The following is a 14,329-nucleotide window of genomic DNA, read 5'->3' on the forward strand; positions in this document are numbered from 1 at the left end:
CATGAGTGATGCTGGAGGGCTGGTCCCCATGAGTGATGCTGTGGAGGCCTGGTCCCCATGAGTGATGCTGTGGAGGGCTGGTCCCCATGAGTGATGCTGTGGAGGCCTGGTCCCCATGAGTGCTGTGGAGGGCTGGTCCCCATGAGTGCTGTGGAGGCCTGGTCCCCATGAGTGATGCTGGAGGGCTGGTCCCCATGAGTGATGCTGTGGAGGGCTGGTCCCCATGAGTGCTGTGGAGACCTGGTCCCCATGAGTGATGCTGTGGAGGGTTGGTCTCCATGAGTGATGCTGGTCTCCTTTCTAGATCCAAGAAGAAAATACCATGTGAGGCTGCTGGCTTACAACAACATGGAAGACGGCTACCAGGCAGACCAAACTGTCAGCACTCCTGGATGCGTGTGTGAGTGACAGCCACACAGCTTTGTGCTGTGGCTCAGATATACCCCCTACCCCACCCCACCCCCTGTTTGAAATTCAGCTTCCTTACTACTTGAAAGACTGGATGGGGCGGGAGTAATTTCTTTATATGCTCCAGCTGCTGGGCACGTCTTGTATAAGTGGGGACTCAGTAAAAGTGGGATGTTTCAGTTCTAAGTACCTGTTTTAATTTTGCCTGCAGAAGACTGTTAGAAGCTAACTGGGGGAAACACATAGGTTACCTACACACTGAATTTCCTCTTGTCTGCTTTTGCCTGGAGGCCAGTTTTTTCTTCAATTGTTTCTGTGTCTTGTTCTTCTAGCTCTGGCTTTCTCTACCTTTGGCTAGTACTTTGCTTTTCCATATATGGTCCCATACAGGGTCTTACTGTATATAGCCCAGGCTGTCCTGAACTTGTTATATAGACCAGGCTGGCCTTGAACTCAGAGATCTTCCAGGTGTTGGTGGTGCATGCTTTTAGTTCCAGCACTTGGGAAGCAGAGGCAGACGGATCTCAATGAGCTGGGGCCCAGCCTGGTCTACAAAGTGAGTTCCAGAACAGCCAGGATTGTTACACAGCGAAACCCTGTCTCAAAAGAAAAGAAAATGAACTGAACTCAGAGATCTGTCTCCTAAGATTAAAGGCATCTGCTATGATACTAGAGTATTTGTTTGGTTTTTTTTTTTTTTTTTTCCTTTTTTGCAGGGGAGTGGGGGAACATTTGGGTTTTTGTTTTTCCATTCTTTCTTTTTTTTTTTTTTTTTCAAGACAGGACCTCACTGTGTAGCTCTGGATTTTCTGGAACTCACTGTATAGACCAGGCTGGTCTTGAACTCACAGAGTTCTTCTTGTCTCTGAATGCCGGGGTTAAAGTCATGCGCTACTAAAACTGTCTAGAGCTATTGTTTTTCAGACAGTTAAGCGTTTGAGTCTTCATCTAACTCACAGAAGAGTTTGCTAGCTTGAGTAGTCAGGGATAGGCCATTATGATACCGGTGGGAGAAAGACCTCAGACCCACCGGCCTTGCAGTTTTCTCCTTTTCCGTTATACCGCTCTCTACAACACCCAACCCTTGCAGTGAATCCGTGTTGCATTTCTCAATAGCTGTTCGAGATCGCATGGTCCCTCCGCCACCGCCACCCCACCATCTCTATGCGAAGGCTAACACCTCCTCTTCCATCTTCCTGCACTGGAGGAGGCCTGCATTCACCACGGCCCAAGTCATTAACTACACTATCCGCTGTAACCCTGTCGGCCTGCAGAACGCCTCTCTGGTTCTCTACCTGCAAACGTATGTAACTCGCCTTCATGGTTGTTTCCTTTGCGATCCTGGCCGCTCACACTTCCGACTGCTGTCTTGGGCTCAGCTTGGGCTTCATTGAGGACTCTTTCAGAGCTGATAATCTAAAATGTCTGGAAGATTCGGTTCCCGTTGTTTGTTCGGTTCTGAAAACTGTGCTTCCTTGACATGAATTGATACACCGACTATTGCAAATATGTCACCGGTGCTAACAACCCCCTTACTCTTTAACACAGATCAGAAACGCACATGTTGGTCCAAGGACTAGAACCAAACACCAAGTATGAGTTTGCTGTCCGTCTGCATGTGGATCAGCTCTCCAGTCCCTGGAGCCCCGTGGTCTACCACTCCACACTGCCAGAAGGTAGGACCTGAAGCCACCCCGTGCATCCATCTTTTATTTGTTACATGATTGGGTGTTTGGGCTGCATTGTGTCTGTGCAGCACATGCATACAGTGTCTACAGAAGCCAGAAGACGGCATCAGATTCTCTGGTATAGGTACAGATGGTTGGACTGGGACTGCACGATAGCAGCAGATGGTACTCTTAACCACTGAGCCATCTCTCTAGTTCCACTATGGATTTTATATATATATATATATATATGTGTGTGTGTGTGTGTGTGTGTGTGTGTGTGTGTGTATTTATATTTTACATTTTTATTTTTGTTTTGTTTGTTTTTTGTTATTGTTGTTTCAAGACAAGGTTTCTCTGTATAACAGTCCTGGCTGTCCTGAAACTTGCTGTGTAGTCCAGGCTGCCTCGAACTTACAGAGATCCAGCTGCCTCTGCTTATATATTTTTTAAAAACTGGCTTTTGTTATTGTTGTTGTTTGGGTTTTTGTTTTGTTTTTTGAGACAGAATCAAAATGGCTATCATAGAACTCAGTCTGCAGACTAGACTGACCTCAAACTCAGAGAGGTTTGTTGTTTTTCAGGGGAGGGGGGCGTTGAGACAAGGTTTCTCTGTAGCCCTGGCTGTCCTATCTGTCACTCTGTAGACTAGGTTGACTTCAAATGTACAGAGATCCATTTGCCTCTGCTTCCTGGGATTAAAGGTGAGCACCACCACCAGGGGATAGATTCAGGAGGCTTAGAAATTGAAGGTTCTCCTCATCTACATAGTGAGTTCAAGGACAAGCCTAGATTAGAAGAATGGAAGTCTATCCGCCACTTCCCCTCATCTCCCCCAACTGATATCTGCTACTTAATTTTTTTCCCTTTTGAATTTTTCCCTATTATATTTAAGCACATCCCTCTCCGCCGCCCCCCCCTCCCCCGAACTAAAGCCGGTAAACTTTAGTTTCTGTCCCTTTGCGGACTCCTTTTTAATTTTTTTCCCCAGTTAGTCATGATGTTTGAGCCTCAGCATCAGCTCACTGAGAGCAGAAGAAGCTTATTAAGCCGCTTAGGACCCCACCCCAAACCGCACTTCCCTACATCAGCCTGGTGGTGCACCCAGTGCCACATGAATAGCTGGCTGTGCACCGACTATGACATCTGTGGCTCTGGTTACAGTGCTTTGTGTCCCTAGATCTGTGGTTTAGATGACATCCATAAAACACAGCATGAAAGCCTGTCTCTTCATACTCTGAGCTCTCGTTAAATGTGGAGTCAGCTGATACTCCATGTTACTGGCGTTCACACACACACACAGGCATTCTTATTCGAGTCTGATCTATAAACACAGATTCTGGCGTCTTGGGAAGTAACTAAATGCTTTAGTCTCTGGAGCATTTGCTTCAGGCTTTCTGGATCAGGTTATTGTTCTGAACGTTTTAGTAGTAGCTACAGTTTGGAGTCAGTACCAATAGGGCCTTTCTCTGGTGAATAGATGAAACAATAAACTGTACACCCTCCCTTCCCTTTCCGCTCTGTGCCAGGAAGTGTTCCAATGGCCTGGCTCATGCTCATCAGTTCCCTGCTTCCATGAGCCTTTCTGATCGGTACTTTTTTGTTTTGTTTCTTTGTTTTTTTTCGAGACAGGGTTTCTCTGTGTAGCTTTGGAGGCTGTCCTGGAACTCACTCTGTAGACCAGGCTGGCCTCGAACTCACAGAGATTCCCCCTGCCTCTGCTTCCCTAGTGCTAGGATTAAAGGTGTGCGCCACTGATGCCCGGCTTCTGATTGGTACTTTAACAATAACATTTTAAAAGTCCTGAAAATCCTGTCCCTCGGATCTAGGACATTTCTATGTAGAGTCTACCCTCTTCTTTATGTTTTGTTTTGCTTTTTAATGTAAAAAATTTTAATGTAATGCTTTTTAATTCTACCTGAAGGTAGAATTAAGATTGGGGAAATAGCTCAGTGGGTAAGGTAAGTGCTGGGCGATTGCCTAGCATGCACGGAGCCCTCGGTTTTACCCAACCAGATATGGTAGTACCTGCCTGTTCCGGGCTCTGGGGAGGTATTGGAGGCCAGCCTCAGCTCTTTCCTGTTATTGCAATGAATCTCAAAAGCTGTGATGTTTAGATTTCTTATAGTAGTTTCTGGTTGAGCAGACTTGTCCATGGTTCTCCGTCTCTCAGCCATCATTTGAGTGCTTGTAACTCCTCTAACCCTGCTCATACAGTATCATTCTCATGTCCCCACAGCACCCACAGGCCCCCCAGTGGGGGTGAAGGTGACACTGATAGAGGATGACACTGCTCTTGTTTCCTGGAAACCCCCAGATGGCCCAGAAACAGTGGTGACACGCTACACCATCTTATATGCTTCCAGGAAGGCCTGGATTGCGGGCGAGTGGCAGGTCCTACACAGAGAAGGTGAGTGTGATCAAGGAGGATGCCAATAAGGTATGTCAGTGTCACAGGGAGACCAAGGAAGTGATACAGAACTGGCATTGAGTTTACGTTCTTATGTAGGAAGTAACTGATTACTAAGGTTTCTGGTTTTGCTCAAAGACCATTCATTGGCAAGCCATCTGCCAGTTCCACTCAGTTAGTCAATGGTACGTGTGAGTACAGACATGCACGTGTCTCGCCTTCCACCTTGTTCAGGCAGGGTCTTATTTGTCTCTGCCTCTGATAGCTGACCCAGGAGCCCCTGGTCACTTCTCTTTGCACCTCCCATCTCACCATAGGGGTGCTGGGATTACAGATGTGTGCCACCACTTCTGGCCTTTGCAGTGGGTTCCAGTTAGGGTTGCTCAGCAAGCCCGCTGCCTTTGGAGCCATCTTGCTGGCCCCAGTTTTTTTAAGTATAGAGAAAACCTGGTCAGGACTTAATAACACTGTTAAAGGTCTCAAACAGTAGTCTGTTTTTATCTGAGGAATAATGAATTATCAAATTCTTAATATTCTCACTGCGTGCTTTTAACATTACATTCTTTTTAAAATTTTAAATCCCCCATTTGGACATGTTCCATATAGCAGTTTAGATGGGGAATTTAAAGTGTTATTCTGGCATGCCCTTAATTCACATGTGCTGGGAAAAGGAAGGTTTGCCAAGCAATTATAAGTTTAAGGATTTGGGGGTGGTGGTCCACATCTGTAAATCCTAGCACTTTTGAGATTTAAAAAAAAATTCCAATCTTATGGCCAGCACAAGCCTATCTCATGGAAGAAAACACAAAAAGCTTAAGGATTATAATAATCCCCCCCCCCTTTTTTTTTTTTTTTTTGGTTCCTTAAAAAAAACTACACAGGGTTTCTCTGGGTAGCCCTAGCTGTCCTGGAACTCGCTCTGTAGACCAGGCTGGCCTTGAACTTACAGAGATCCATCTGCATCTGCCTCCTGAGTGCTGAGATTTAAGGTGTGCACCACCATTGGCTGGAGAGTTTTCTTTTCTTTACAGATTTAAAATTTATTTTTAATTCTGTGTGACTGAGTTTGTGCGTATGAATGCAATTCCTCACATAGGCTGGAAGAGGACATCAGATTTCTCAGAATAGGCATTTTGAGCCACCATGTAGGAGCTAAGAAATGAACCTGAGTCCTTTGCAAGGGCAGCTAGTGCCCTTAGCTGTGGCTCATTCTCTCTAGCCATGTACCTGCAGTTTTTATGGCTGTAGATCCATGTTTTCTGTTCTCATGAGCCCCACTCAGGAGTAACTGGCTTCTGAGGACATTTGAAGGTAATTAAGAGTTGACAGTTATGTGTCTTGTTTGTCAGTGTCCCTTGCAGCTTCAAAGACCCCTCTAGAGCTTCAAGCAATTACTGCATTTTCTTACTGATTCCATGAACTGTGATTCTGATAGGGATGAGGAGTCTAGGGACAGTCGGGAGAGGTGTTTAGAGTCTGGATGGAAAGATAAAGCTGTGGAAACAAAGTGTCTCCAACCTTGGCTGTGTTGTTACATGTACTGATGTCCTGTTAGACCCCCCCTGTTAGGGGGGCTCAGAGAACAACATGGAGGGGTTGGTTGTCTCCACTATGTGGGTCTTGGGGATCTGACTTGGTTTGTCATACCTTTAAAACCTCTTTGCCTTTTTTGGGGGCCCTACCATGTGTCTCGTTTTAGATTTATTTTTGCCTTTGTTTGTCCTTGTCACATGTGTGCAGTGCCTGCAGAGGCTAGAGGAGGATGCTGAGTTTCCTAGAGCATGAGTGACTTGGGGTCCTCCAGAAGAGCAACATTTTTCACCCATGAGCCATCTCCCCACCCCCTACTGCAGTTCAGTTCCAGCCTCCTTTCCAAGATGGTTTATTGACACAATACTTAACCAAATGACAAATCTGATTTAATGAGGTGTCATAAATATTAATAAGGACCCACTTGAGCTCGTTGCTCTGAATTCCTCTTTCTTGCCTTCCTAAAAGGAAACAATAATTTCCTTTGCCTGTTTTCAAATTGACCCATTCTGGAGTTTGGGAAAGAGCTCAGAAATGAATATCTTACCTCATTTCTGGCTCCATGGAGACTCGGACAGTAATTGCAGGCTTTGCATCTCTGTGAACCTTCCTAACTACATAATTGTGTGCGGGAAAACATGATCTGTACGCTGCTTGGTGAGGTTTTCAGGAACATTCTTGTGAAAAGCTTTTGTCGTCTGTTAAATGGAGAGAGCTTTCTTTATGGTTAATGCTGTGGCTCAGAAAGAACAAGTAAATAATATAAGAAAAAGCCATCTAGTCCCAGTTTTGAGAGAGAAAACATAAAGGAGTCAACCTATAATCACTTAAGAAGCAAGAACACAGCCTAGCATAGAGAAAAACTCAAAGTGGAAAAGTGTCTTTTGTGTCTGATCGTAACAGTTTTGGAAAGGAGAGTATAGGAAAAGACGGGGAAGTAAGGGTTTTGTCAGATCTGATATATTTTTTCCCTTTTTTTTGAAAAACAAAGTTTGTCTGTGTAGCCCTGGCTGTCCTGGAACTCGATCTGTAGACCAGGCTGGCCTTGAAATTAGAGATCTGCCTTCCTCTGCCCCCATCCCGCACCTCCAGTGCTGGGATTGGCGCACACCACCACCACTGCCTGGCTGATAATCTTTAATGTGTGTAAATTGAACATATATATGTTCCTATTTAATACCAGATAGATCAAGAATTTATTTATTTATTTGTTTTGAGGATCAAAACACTTGTGGTAGTGGGCTGGCAAGATGGACCATCAGGCGAAGATGCTTGCTCCTGGGTTTGATCCCTGGGACCCACACGGTGGAAGCAGAGAACTGATGCCCGCAAGTTGGTGCCTGATCTCCACACACAAGCCTCATGTGTTCATGGGAGGCCAGAGTGTTACACCTTTTTCTTTTTCTTTCCTTTTTTTTTTTTTTTTTTTTTTTTTTTTGTAGCTGAAATCATTTTTGCTGGGTAGAGGAATTGTGTTTACATACACTGCTGACTCACAAAACTTAAATTAATTGGGCTGGGGGTGTAGTTCAGCTTGTAGGGTACTTGCTTAGCATGCATGAAAGCCTGGGTTTAGTCCCCAGCACTGGAAAAAACTGACCATGTTAGTGCATGCCCATATCTCAGCACTTGGGATGTAGAGGCAGGAGGATCAGGAGCTCGGGTACATAAAACAAAAGAAAAATTTCCCCTGAGACAGGATTTCTCTATGTAGCTCTGGCTGTCCTGAAAGTTGCTTTGTAGACCATGCTGTCCTCGAACTCACTGCATCTGCCTCCTGAATGCTGGGATTAAAGGGGTTCCCATCACTGCCCAGCCAAAGCTTTGGTAGTGGTAAGTTTTTGCCAAGCATTTTGAAATTTTAAATGTATTTAATGCTAAAGCAGGAGCATTATTTTCATCTCTACTTGTGAAGAAGTTGGAATGGCCCGTTAGCTAATTTTAACTTGTCACGGTACATCTTTGTTTTGTAATGCCTCTGCCTGTGTCCAAGGTACACAGTACAGACTCTTCCTGCTTCTAAATAGGGCTTCTTGTGTTTATTTAGCAGCTGGGTTATTCAAGTAACTCACACTCTCTTCAGGCCAAGTTGAAACCGGAGAACATGAAAACAAGTCCTGTTGGGCTCCTGGTACCTCACAGTGTGTGACCTGCAGAATGGCCGTGGTGTCAGGGCTTCAGCCATAGGATTGCCCACACTTCCCTGCTGATGAGGTGCACCCTAGTGAGTGCTCCAGAAAAGCCAGCCCTGGCTTTGCAGTTGACTAGAGTGAGCTCTTGTAAGCTTTCTGAAGTTGTTGTAGGCCCCTGTGCATCATGGGAAGAGGAGAATGCTCCCTCCCCATACCAGGAAAGCTAGGTGTCCCTGTTATGACAGCTGTATGGCTGACTCTCTTGAAGAGAAATTCTTTAAATGCAGAAACAAATAGTAAGGTTCAAACAGGAATCCTCAGTGACCATCGAAGAGAAAACACCCACAGATGCTAAACACCTGGATTCAAGTGATGGTTGCCTTCAGGCAGATGTATTCTTTTACAAAGAAGCATGGGCATCGTTTTAAAGCATTTTTTATTTATTTCCTGTGTGTGTTGGGTTGGTAATATGGAAATCAGGGGACAACCTGTGGGGAGTCAGTTCTCCTTCTATCCTGTGGGTTCCAGGGATCAAAGTCAGACTCTCAGGCTCAATGGCAAGCGTTTCTAGCCCTTAAGCCATCTTGCCGGCCATGGTCTGGTCACCTTGCAGGGTACAGGTTAACGTGGGGTTGAGAAGATGGCTCAGTGGGTAAAAGCACTCCCCAACAAGCTGGAAGAGTTCCAACCCCCGTGTTGGAAGAAGATAGCTGATTGCAGCACACCAGTGTGCACACAACCACACACATACAGCATACACTCAAACAGAAATGTAATAAAATGCTCTCAGAAGAGTTAACCTGTGAGGGGTCATCAGCCTCTGTGGTTCCCATGGAAACCTGTATTTTTAGAAACAAGATAATCTGTTGCTGAAAGATTCATTCAACATTTGGAAAATATTTGTCTTTCTCAATGAAATATGTCTTTTTATTGTTTAATATTTTTACTTTCATTTTTAAGTGTATGGGTGTTTGCCTGCATGCATATCTATATACCACTTGCATGCTTGATGCCTCTCTGTGGAAGCCAAAGAGGGTATTGGATCTCCTAGAATTGGAGTTAATAGACAGTTGTGAGCTACCATGTGGGTGCTGGGAATTGAACCCAAATCCTGGTAGAGCAGCCAATGCTCTTAACTACTGAGCTATCTCTCTAGCCCCATTTATTTTTATTTTTATTTTTATTTATTTATTTGTAATTTTTGTTTGTTTGTTTTTGTTTTTTGAGACAGGGTTTCTCTGTGTGGTCCTGGTACTGGCATTATAGACCAGGCTTGTCTCAAACTCAATTAGATCTGCCTGCCTCTGCCTCTGTCTCTAGGGTGCTAGGACTAAAGGTGTGTGCCACTATGCCCAGCTAATTGTTTTTAAGTAAGTGTGTGTAGTGTGTCTTTGTGGGGAGATGTGCTTGTGAATGCAAGTGTCTGCAGAGACCAGAGGCCCTGATCCCTTGTGCTGGACTAATAGGCAGTTGTGAGCCACTTGCCATGGGTGCTGGGGATTTAACGTAAGTCCTTTGCATGAGCAGTACATACTCTTAACTGCTGAGCCATTTCTCCGGCTCCTATTCTTGCGTCAGAAGGAAGAACAAGCTCATCTAAAACAGCTGTTACCTTAAGTAGTTGAAACGAAAGACTGGTCTTATGCTGGAATTGCTTTTTTTTTTTTTTTTTCTTACACTAGATTTTTAAAGTCTAATTCTAACTGTTGATCCAGGCTCATTACATTTGCCATTCTTTCTGTACAGGTTGAAATGGCCATAATTATGTGTCCTAAATGTCATGTGTATAGAAGGAGTAAAACATTATACAGGCATATACATTATAAGTAAACAGTATAAATTAAACTGATATACATTTTAAATACTCATATACACTGAAACAAAAGTATATGCTCTGTGTAAAGAGTTCCCTCTAAAGGGTTAGAGAGATGGCTTGATGGTTAAGAAAGCATACTGCTCTTCAGAAGACCCAAGCTCAGTGTTCAGAACCTGAATCAGGGCTGCTCATAACCACCTGTAACTCCAGCTTTGAGGTATGTGTAGGGGTGGATCTGATGCCCCTTCAGATGTCTATGTATACCACAGGCACATACCCCTTCCCCAAACATACATACACATCATTAAAAAGAAAACAGATCTTTAAAAAACCAACCAAACAAAAAACCTCCACCTGGGGTCTTTGTGGGTTGACTGCATATGCATAGTACAGTGTTAAGTGAAAACATTAAGCTGTGAAAGTGCATAAGGTGAGTATGTATTCGGGCTGTGGATGTAGCTCCATAGCAGAGCGCTTGCTTAGCAAGCACAAGGACCTGGGTTCAATCCTAGCACCATACCAAACCAAAAAAAAAAATTGTTTTTGAAAAAGCAAACGAACAGGAAAATCTGTGTCCCTTCATTAGTACACATGGAAATAATTTAAATGTCTGCAGTGGAATAATCAGTGTATCTATATTTAAATCTGTTTTCCAGGTGACAGTAATGAAAAAGTCACTTCTACAATTAGGGAAAAGATTTTTTTTAGATTTACTTCTATTTTTATTTATGTTTTTGTGCATGGCACATATATCTGGGGAATCCAGAATTGGACATTAGAATCCTTGGAGCTGGAGTTACAAGTGTTGTAAGCTGTGTGATGTGGGTGCTGGGAATTGAACTCAGGTCTTCTGCATGATCAGCAAACACTATTTGTTTTGTTTTTGTTTGTATGTTTGTTTTCCAAAACCAGGTTTCTCTATGTATCTTTGGAGTCTGTCCTGGAACTTGACTTGTAGACCAGGCTGGCCTCGAACTCCTGAGTGCTGGGATCAAAGGTGTGCGCCGCAACCACCAGGCCAGCAAACATGCTTAATTGCTGAGCCATCATCTCTCCAGACCCCTCAGAATAAATACTTTTTAAGTGCTGGTCCATGTTTGTATGGCTGTAAATGTTTACTTAATTTGTATGTCTCTAGGGGCAATGACCATGGCTTTACTGGAAAACCTGGTGGCAGGGAACGTGTACATTGTCAAGATATCTGCATCCAACGAGGTGGGAGAAGGCCCCTTCTCCAATTCTGTGGAGCTGGTTGTCCTCCCCAAGGGCACTTCGGAATCGAACCAGAGGCCCAAGCGATTGGATTCTTCTGATGCCAAAGGTCTGGATGCTGCCACAGTCACTGGGTTTTCATCCCTAATACTTGACTTCAGCTGCCACAATTGCCACACTCCTAACCCTACATTTGGTTTGCTGAATTGTTGCTTGTGGAGTTCTGGGTTTTCTGTAATGCATGGCTATCTGTGATCCTAGACACACCTCAGAACGAACTTTCAGCTCCCAGACTGCTGTGCTCCCAGACTGCTGTGCTCCCAAACCTCTGTGCTCTCAGACTGCTGTGCTCTCAGACCTCTGTGCTCCCAGACTGCTATGCTCCCAAACCTCTGTGCTCCCAGACTGCTATGCTCCCAAACCTCTGTGCCCCCAGACTGCTGTGCTCCCATACCACTATGTTCCAGACCACAGTGCTCCCAGACCAATATGCTCCCAGTTGCTTACCCAGCTGTGCAGCCACTGGGCTGGATGAGTTACACACTGGTGGGTGTGAGCATCCTGGAAGGTTCTGAGGAAATCAGCAGCAGAGGTGGTTGTGGTACCAAGGCTGGGAAGAGCCTGGATTTCATTAAGAAAAACAGCTTTCCCAGCCAGAAGTTTGATTTTACCCAGAAAAACAGCTGGGAGCGGGGGAAATGTGGCTTAGCCCCCACCTTTACTCAGGACTCTCAATTGTCCGCTGGTCTACAGGGAGCCAGTGCCTCCTTGGGGTCCAGGACTAGACACCTCACTCTGGTTTCTATAGAGAAACAGAATGGCTGTAAACAGAAACTGCCTGCTGAACAGAAAGGGTCCAGGTGTAGTGGTGGCCACGTTTTAGTCCCAGCATTCTGGAGGCAGAGGCAGGCAGATCTATGCAAGTACAAGGCCAGCTTTATCTACAAAGTGAATTCTAGGACAGCCACAGCTACACAAAGAATCCTTGTCTTGAAAAACAAACAAACAAAAACAGGCAGGGGGTCCTGCACGACTTTAATCCCAGCACTTGGGGGGCAGAGGCAGGCAGATATCTGAGTTCAAGGCCAGCCTGGTCTACAGAGTTTATTCCTGGGCAGCCAGGGCTGTTACACAGAGAAACCCTATCTCAAAAAACACAAATAAATAACTCAATAAAATTCTAGATTGATGCTCATTGTTTGATATAATAGTATGCTGTCTAAATGTGGCCTGGCCTCAATCTTCATACTAGAAGATAAATTGACTTCTGTAATCACTGGCAAGAATCAATTCATGACTTTTCTGCTTAGAAGGAATGTCTAAACTGTTCCTGTGAGGTGAAGGCAAGTTACAGAAAAGCAACTGTGTGAGCAATGATGGTGCGGATGTGGTTGTTTCTTCTGATTGAATAAACGTCTTCCCTCTCTAGCTTATTCAGGCTATTACCATCTGGACCAGAAGTCAATGACGGGTATTGCAGTAGGCGTTGGCATAGCCTTGACCTGCATCCTCATCTGTGTTCTAATCTTGATATACCGAAGCAAAGCCAGGTATGCTTCTCTTGCTCAAGATGCTAATGTAGGGCCTGGAGTGATGGACTCACAGGTAAAATGCCAAGTGTGAGAACCAAAGGTCCCAGAACCCACAGAGATGCTAGGTGGGTGTGGTGCCTGCCTATCATCCCAGCTTTCAAGAGGCAAAGGCAGGACAACCCCCTGCAGCTCCACAGCAACGTGGTAGAAATGGCGAGCTCCAGTTTCAGTGAGAGATTCAACCTCAAACGTAATGTGGGAAGTGATTGACACCTAGGTCAACCTCAGCGCTCCACGCACACACTGTTCGTATGTAGGCGTGCAAAGGAGAGATGCTGTAATGGTTATAAATATTTAAATAACAGCAGCTGCAGGAAACACATTGAAATCAAGCGCCTTGTGGAATCAACTGAGTAATTTTCCTCCTTAAAAGGAGTATTATGTTGTGGGGTTTACAGCTCAGAGTGTGCTGGATTTATACTGAGATCATTTTCCTGCCATTGGAGAGAAAAAAACTGCTGTGCCAATAAAAATCCCTAGATGGGGGTTTGATTTCTGCATTTCTGTATCATTTTGAGAAAATGGGCGATTGACTTTTCCTTCTGTGTCTCTTTTCATGGCACACCCCTTTCCCCCAGAGGATCCCTTATGATCTCATATCTAAGTATTGGTAGCAGACATGCATTAGGCACTAAGAGAAATAAAGAACAAGGGGCCGGAATCACAGGCTAGTGAAGTAAACAGATGTGTTAGCCATCAGCTATCTGGCAAATTGCAAACACTACAGCAGTGAGTAGAGCTAAAGATCTAATATTTAGGGACTGGAGAAATGACTCAATGGCTAAGAACCCTAACTGGTCTTCCAGAAGTTCTGAGTTCAAGTCCCAGCAACCACATGATGGCTCACAGCCATCTGTAATGAGATCTGGTGCCCTCTTCTGGGCTGCAGGGATACATGCAGGCAAAATACTGCATACATAATAAATAAAGAAATAAATCTTTAAAAAAATGTAACATTTATATTCCAAAGATATTTGAGACATAACCATTGAAGAAACCCTCTGTTTCCAAATCTGTGGGCTTGAGGAGCTGGCCCAGTTAGTAGTGTGCTTAGCATCACGTACGTCCTGGGTTCATTCCCCAGCACTACTTTAAGCCAGTGTGGTGATTCTCACCTCTCATGGTGGCACCAGAAGGACCAAGTTCAAGGTCAAGGGGCCGTCATACGTGTGATGGTTCTGGGTGGCTCAGTAGATACAGGAGCTTGGTCACAAGCCTGACTACCAAACTCCACCTGGTAGGAGCACACTGGATCTTGCAAATTGTTCCTTACCTTCACACGTACATATGCATGCATGTGAGGGAATGCACGCATTGGCACATTCAGTAAACAAATAAATGTAAAAATTTTAAGAGGAAAATGTAAATGCAAAGTCATTATCTTCTACAAGTTTGAGGCCAGTTTGGGATAGCTCAAAAAAAAAAAAAAAAAAAAAAAAAGTAAGAAAAAAGCTGGGCGGTAGTGGCTCACGCCTTTAATTCCAGCACTTGGGAGGCAGAGGCAGGTGGATCTCTGTGAATTAGAGGCCAGCCTGCTCTACAAAGATACACAGAGAAACCTT

The 14,329-nt window shown here is 44.6% G+C and overlaps 1 protein-coding gene across 1 annotated transcript; it reads left to right on the forward strand.

The window, feature by feature from the left end:
* Positions 1-270: 270 nt before the first annotated feature.
* LOC127231698 (protogenin-like) lies at positions 271-12,798 on the forward strand. Its single transcript, XM_051197408.1, has 6 exons — positions 271-400; positions 1,525-1,711; positions 1,957-2,084; positions 4,315-4,485; positions 11,102-11,284; positions 12,605-12,798. The coding sequence occupies exons 1-6, from the start codon at positions 286-288 to the stop codon at positions 12,796-12,798; spliced, it is 978 nt and encodes a 325-aa protein (XP_051053365.1). The 5' UTR covers positions 271-285.
* Positions 12,799-14,329: the final 1,531 nt, after the last annotated feature.

Source organism: Phodopus roborovskii, unplaced genomic scaffold (assembly GCF_943737965.1).
Source record: "Phodopus roborovskii unplaced genomic scaffold, PHOROB, whole genome shotgun sequence".
NCBI lineage: Eukaryota > Metazoa > Chordata > Mammalia > Rodentia > Cricetidae > Phodopus > Phodopus roborovskii.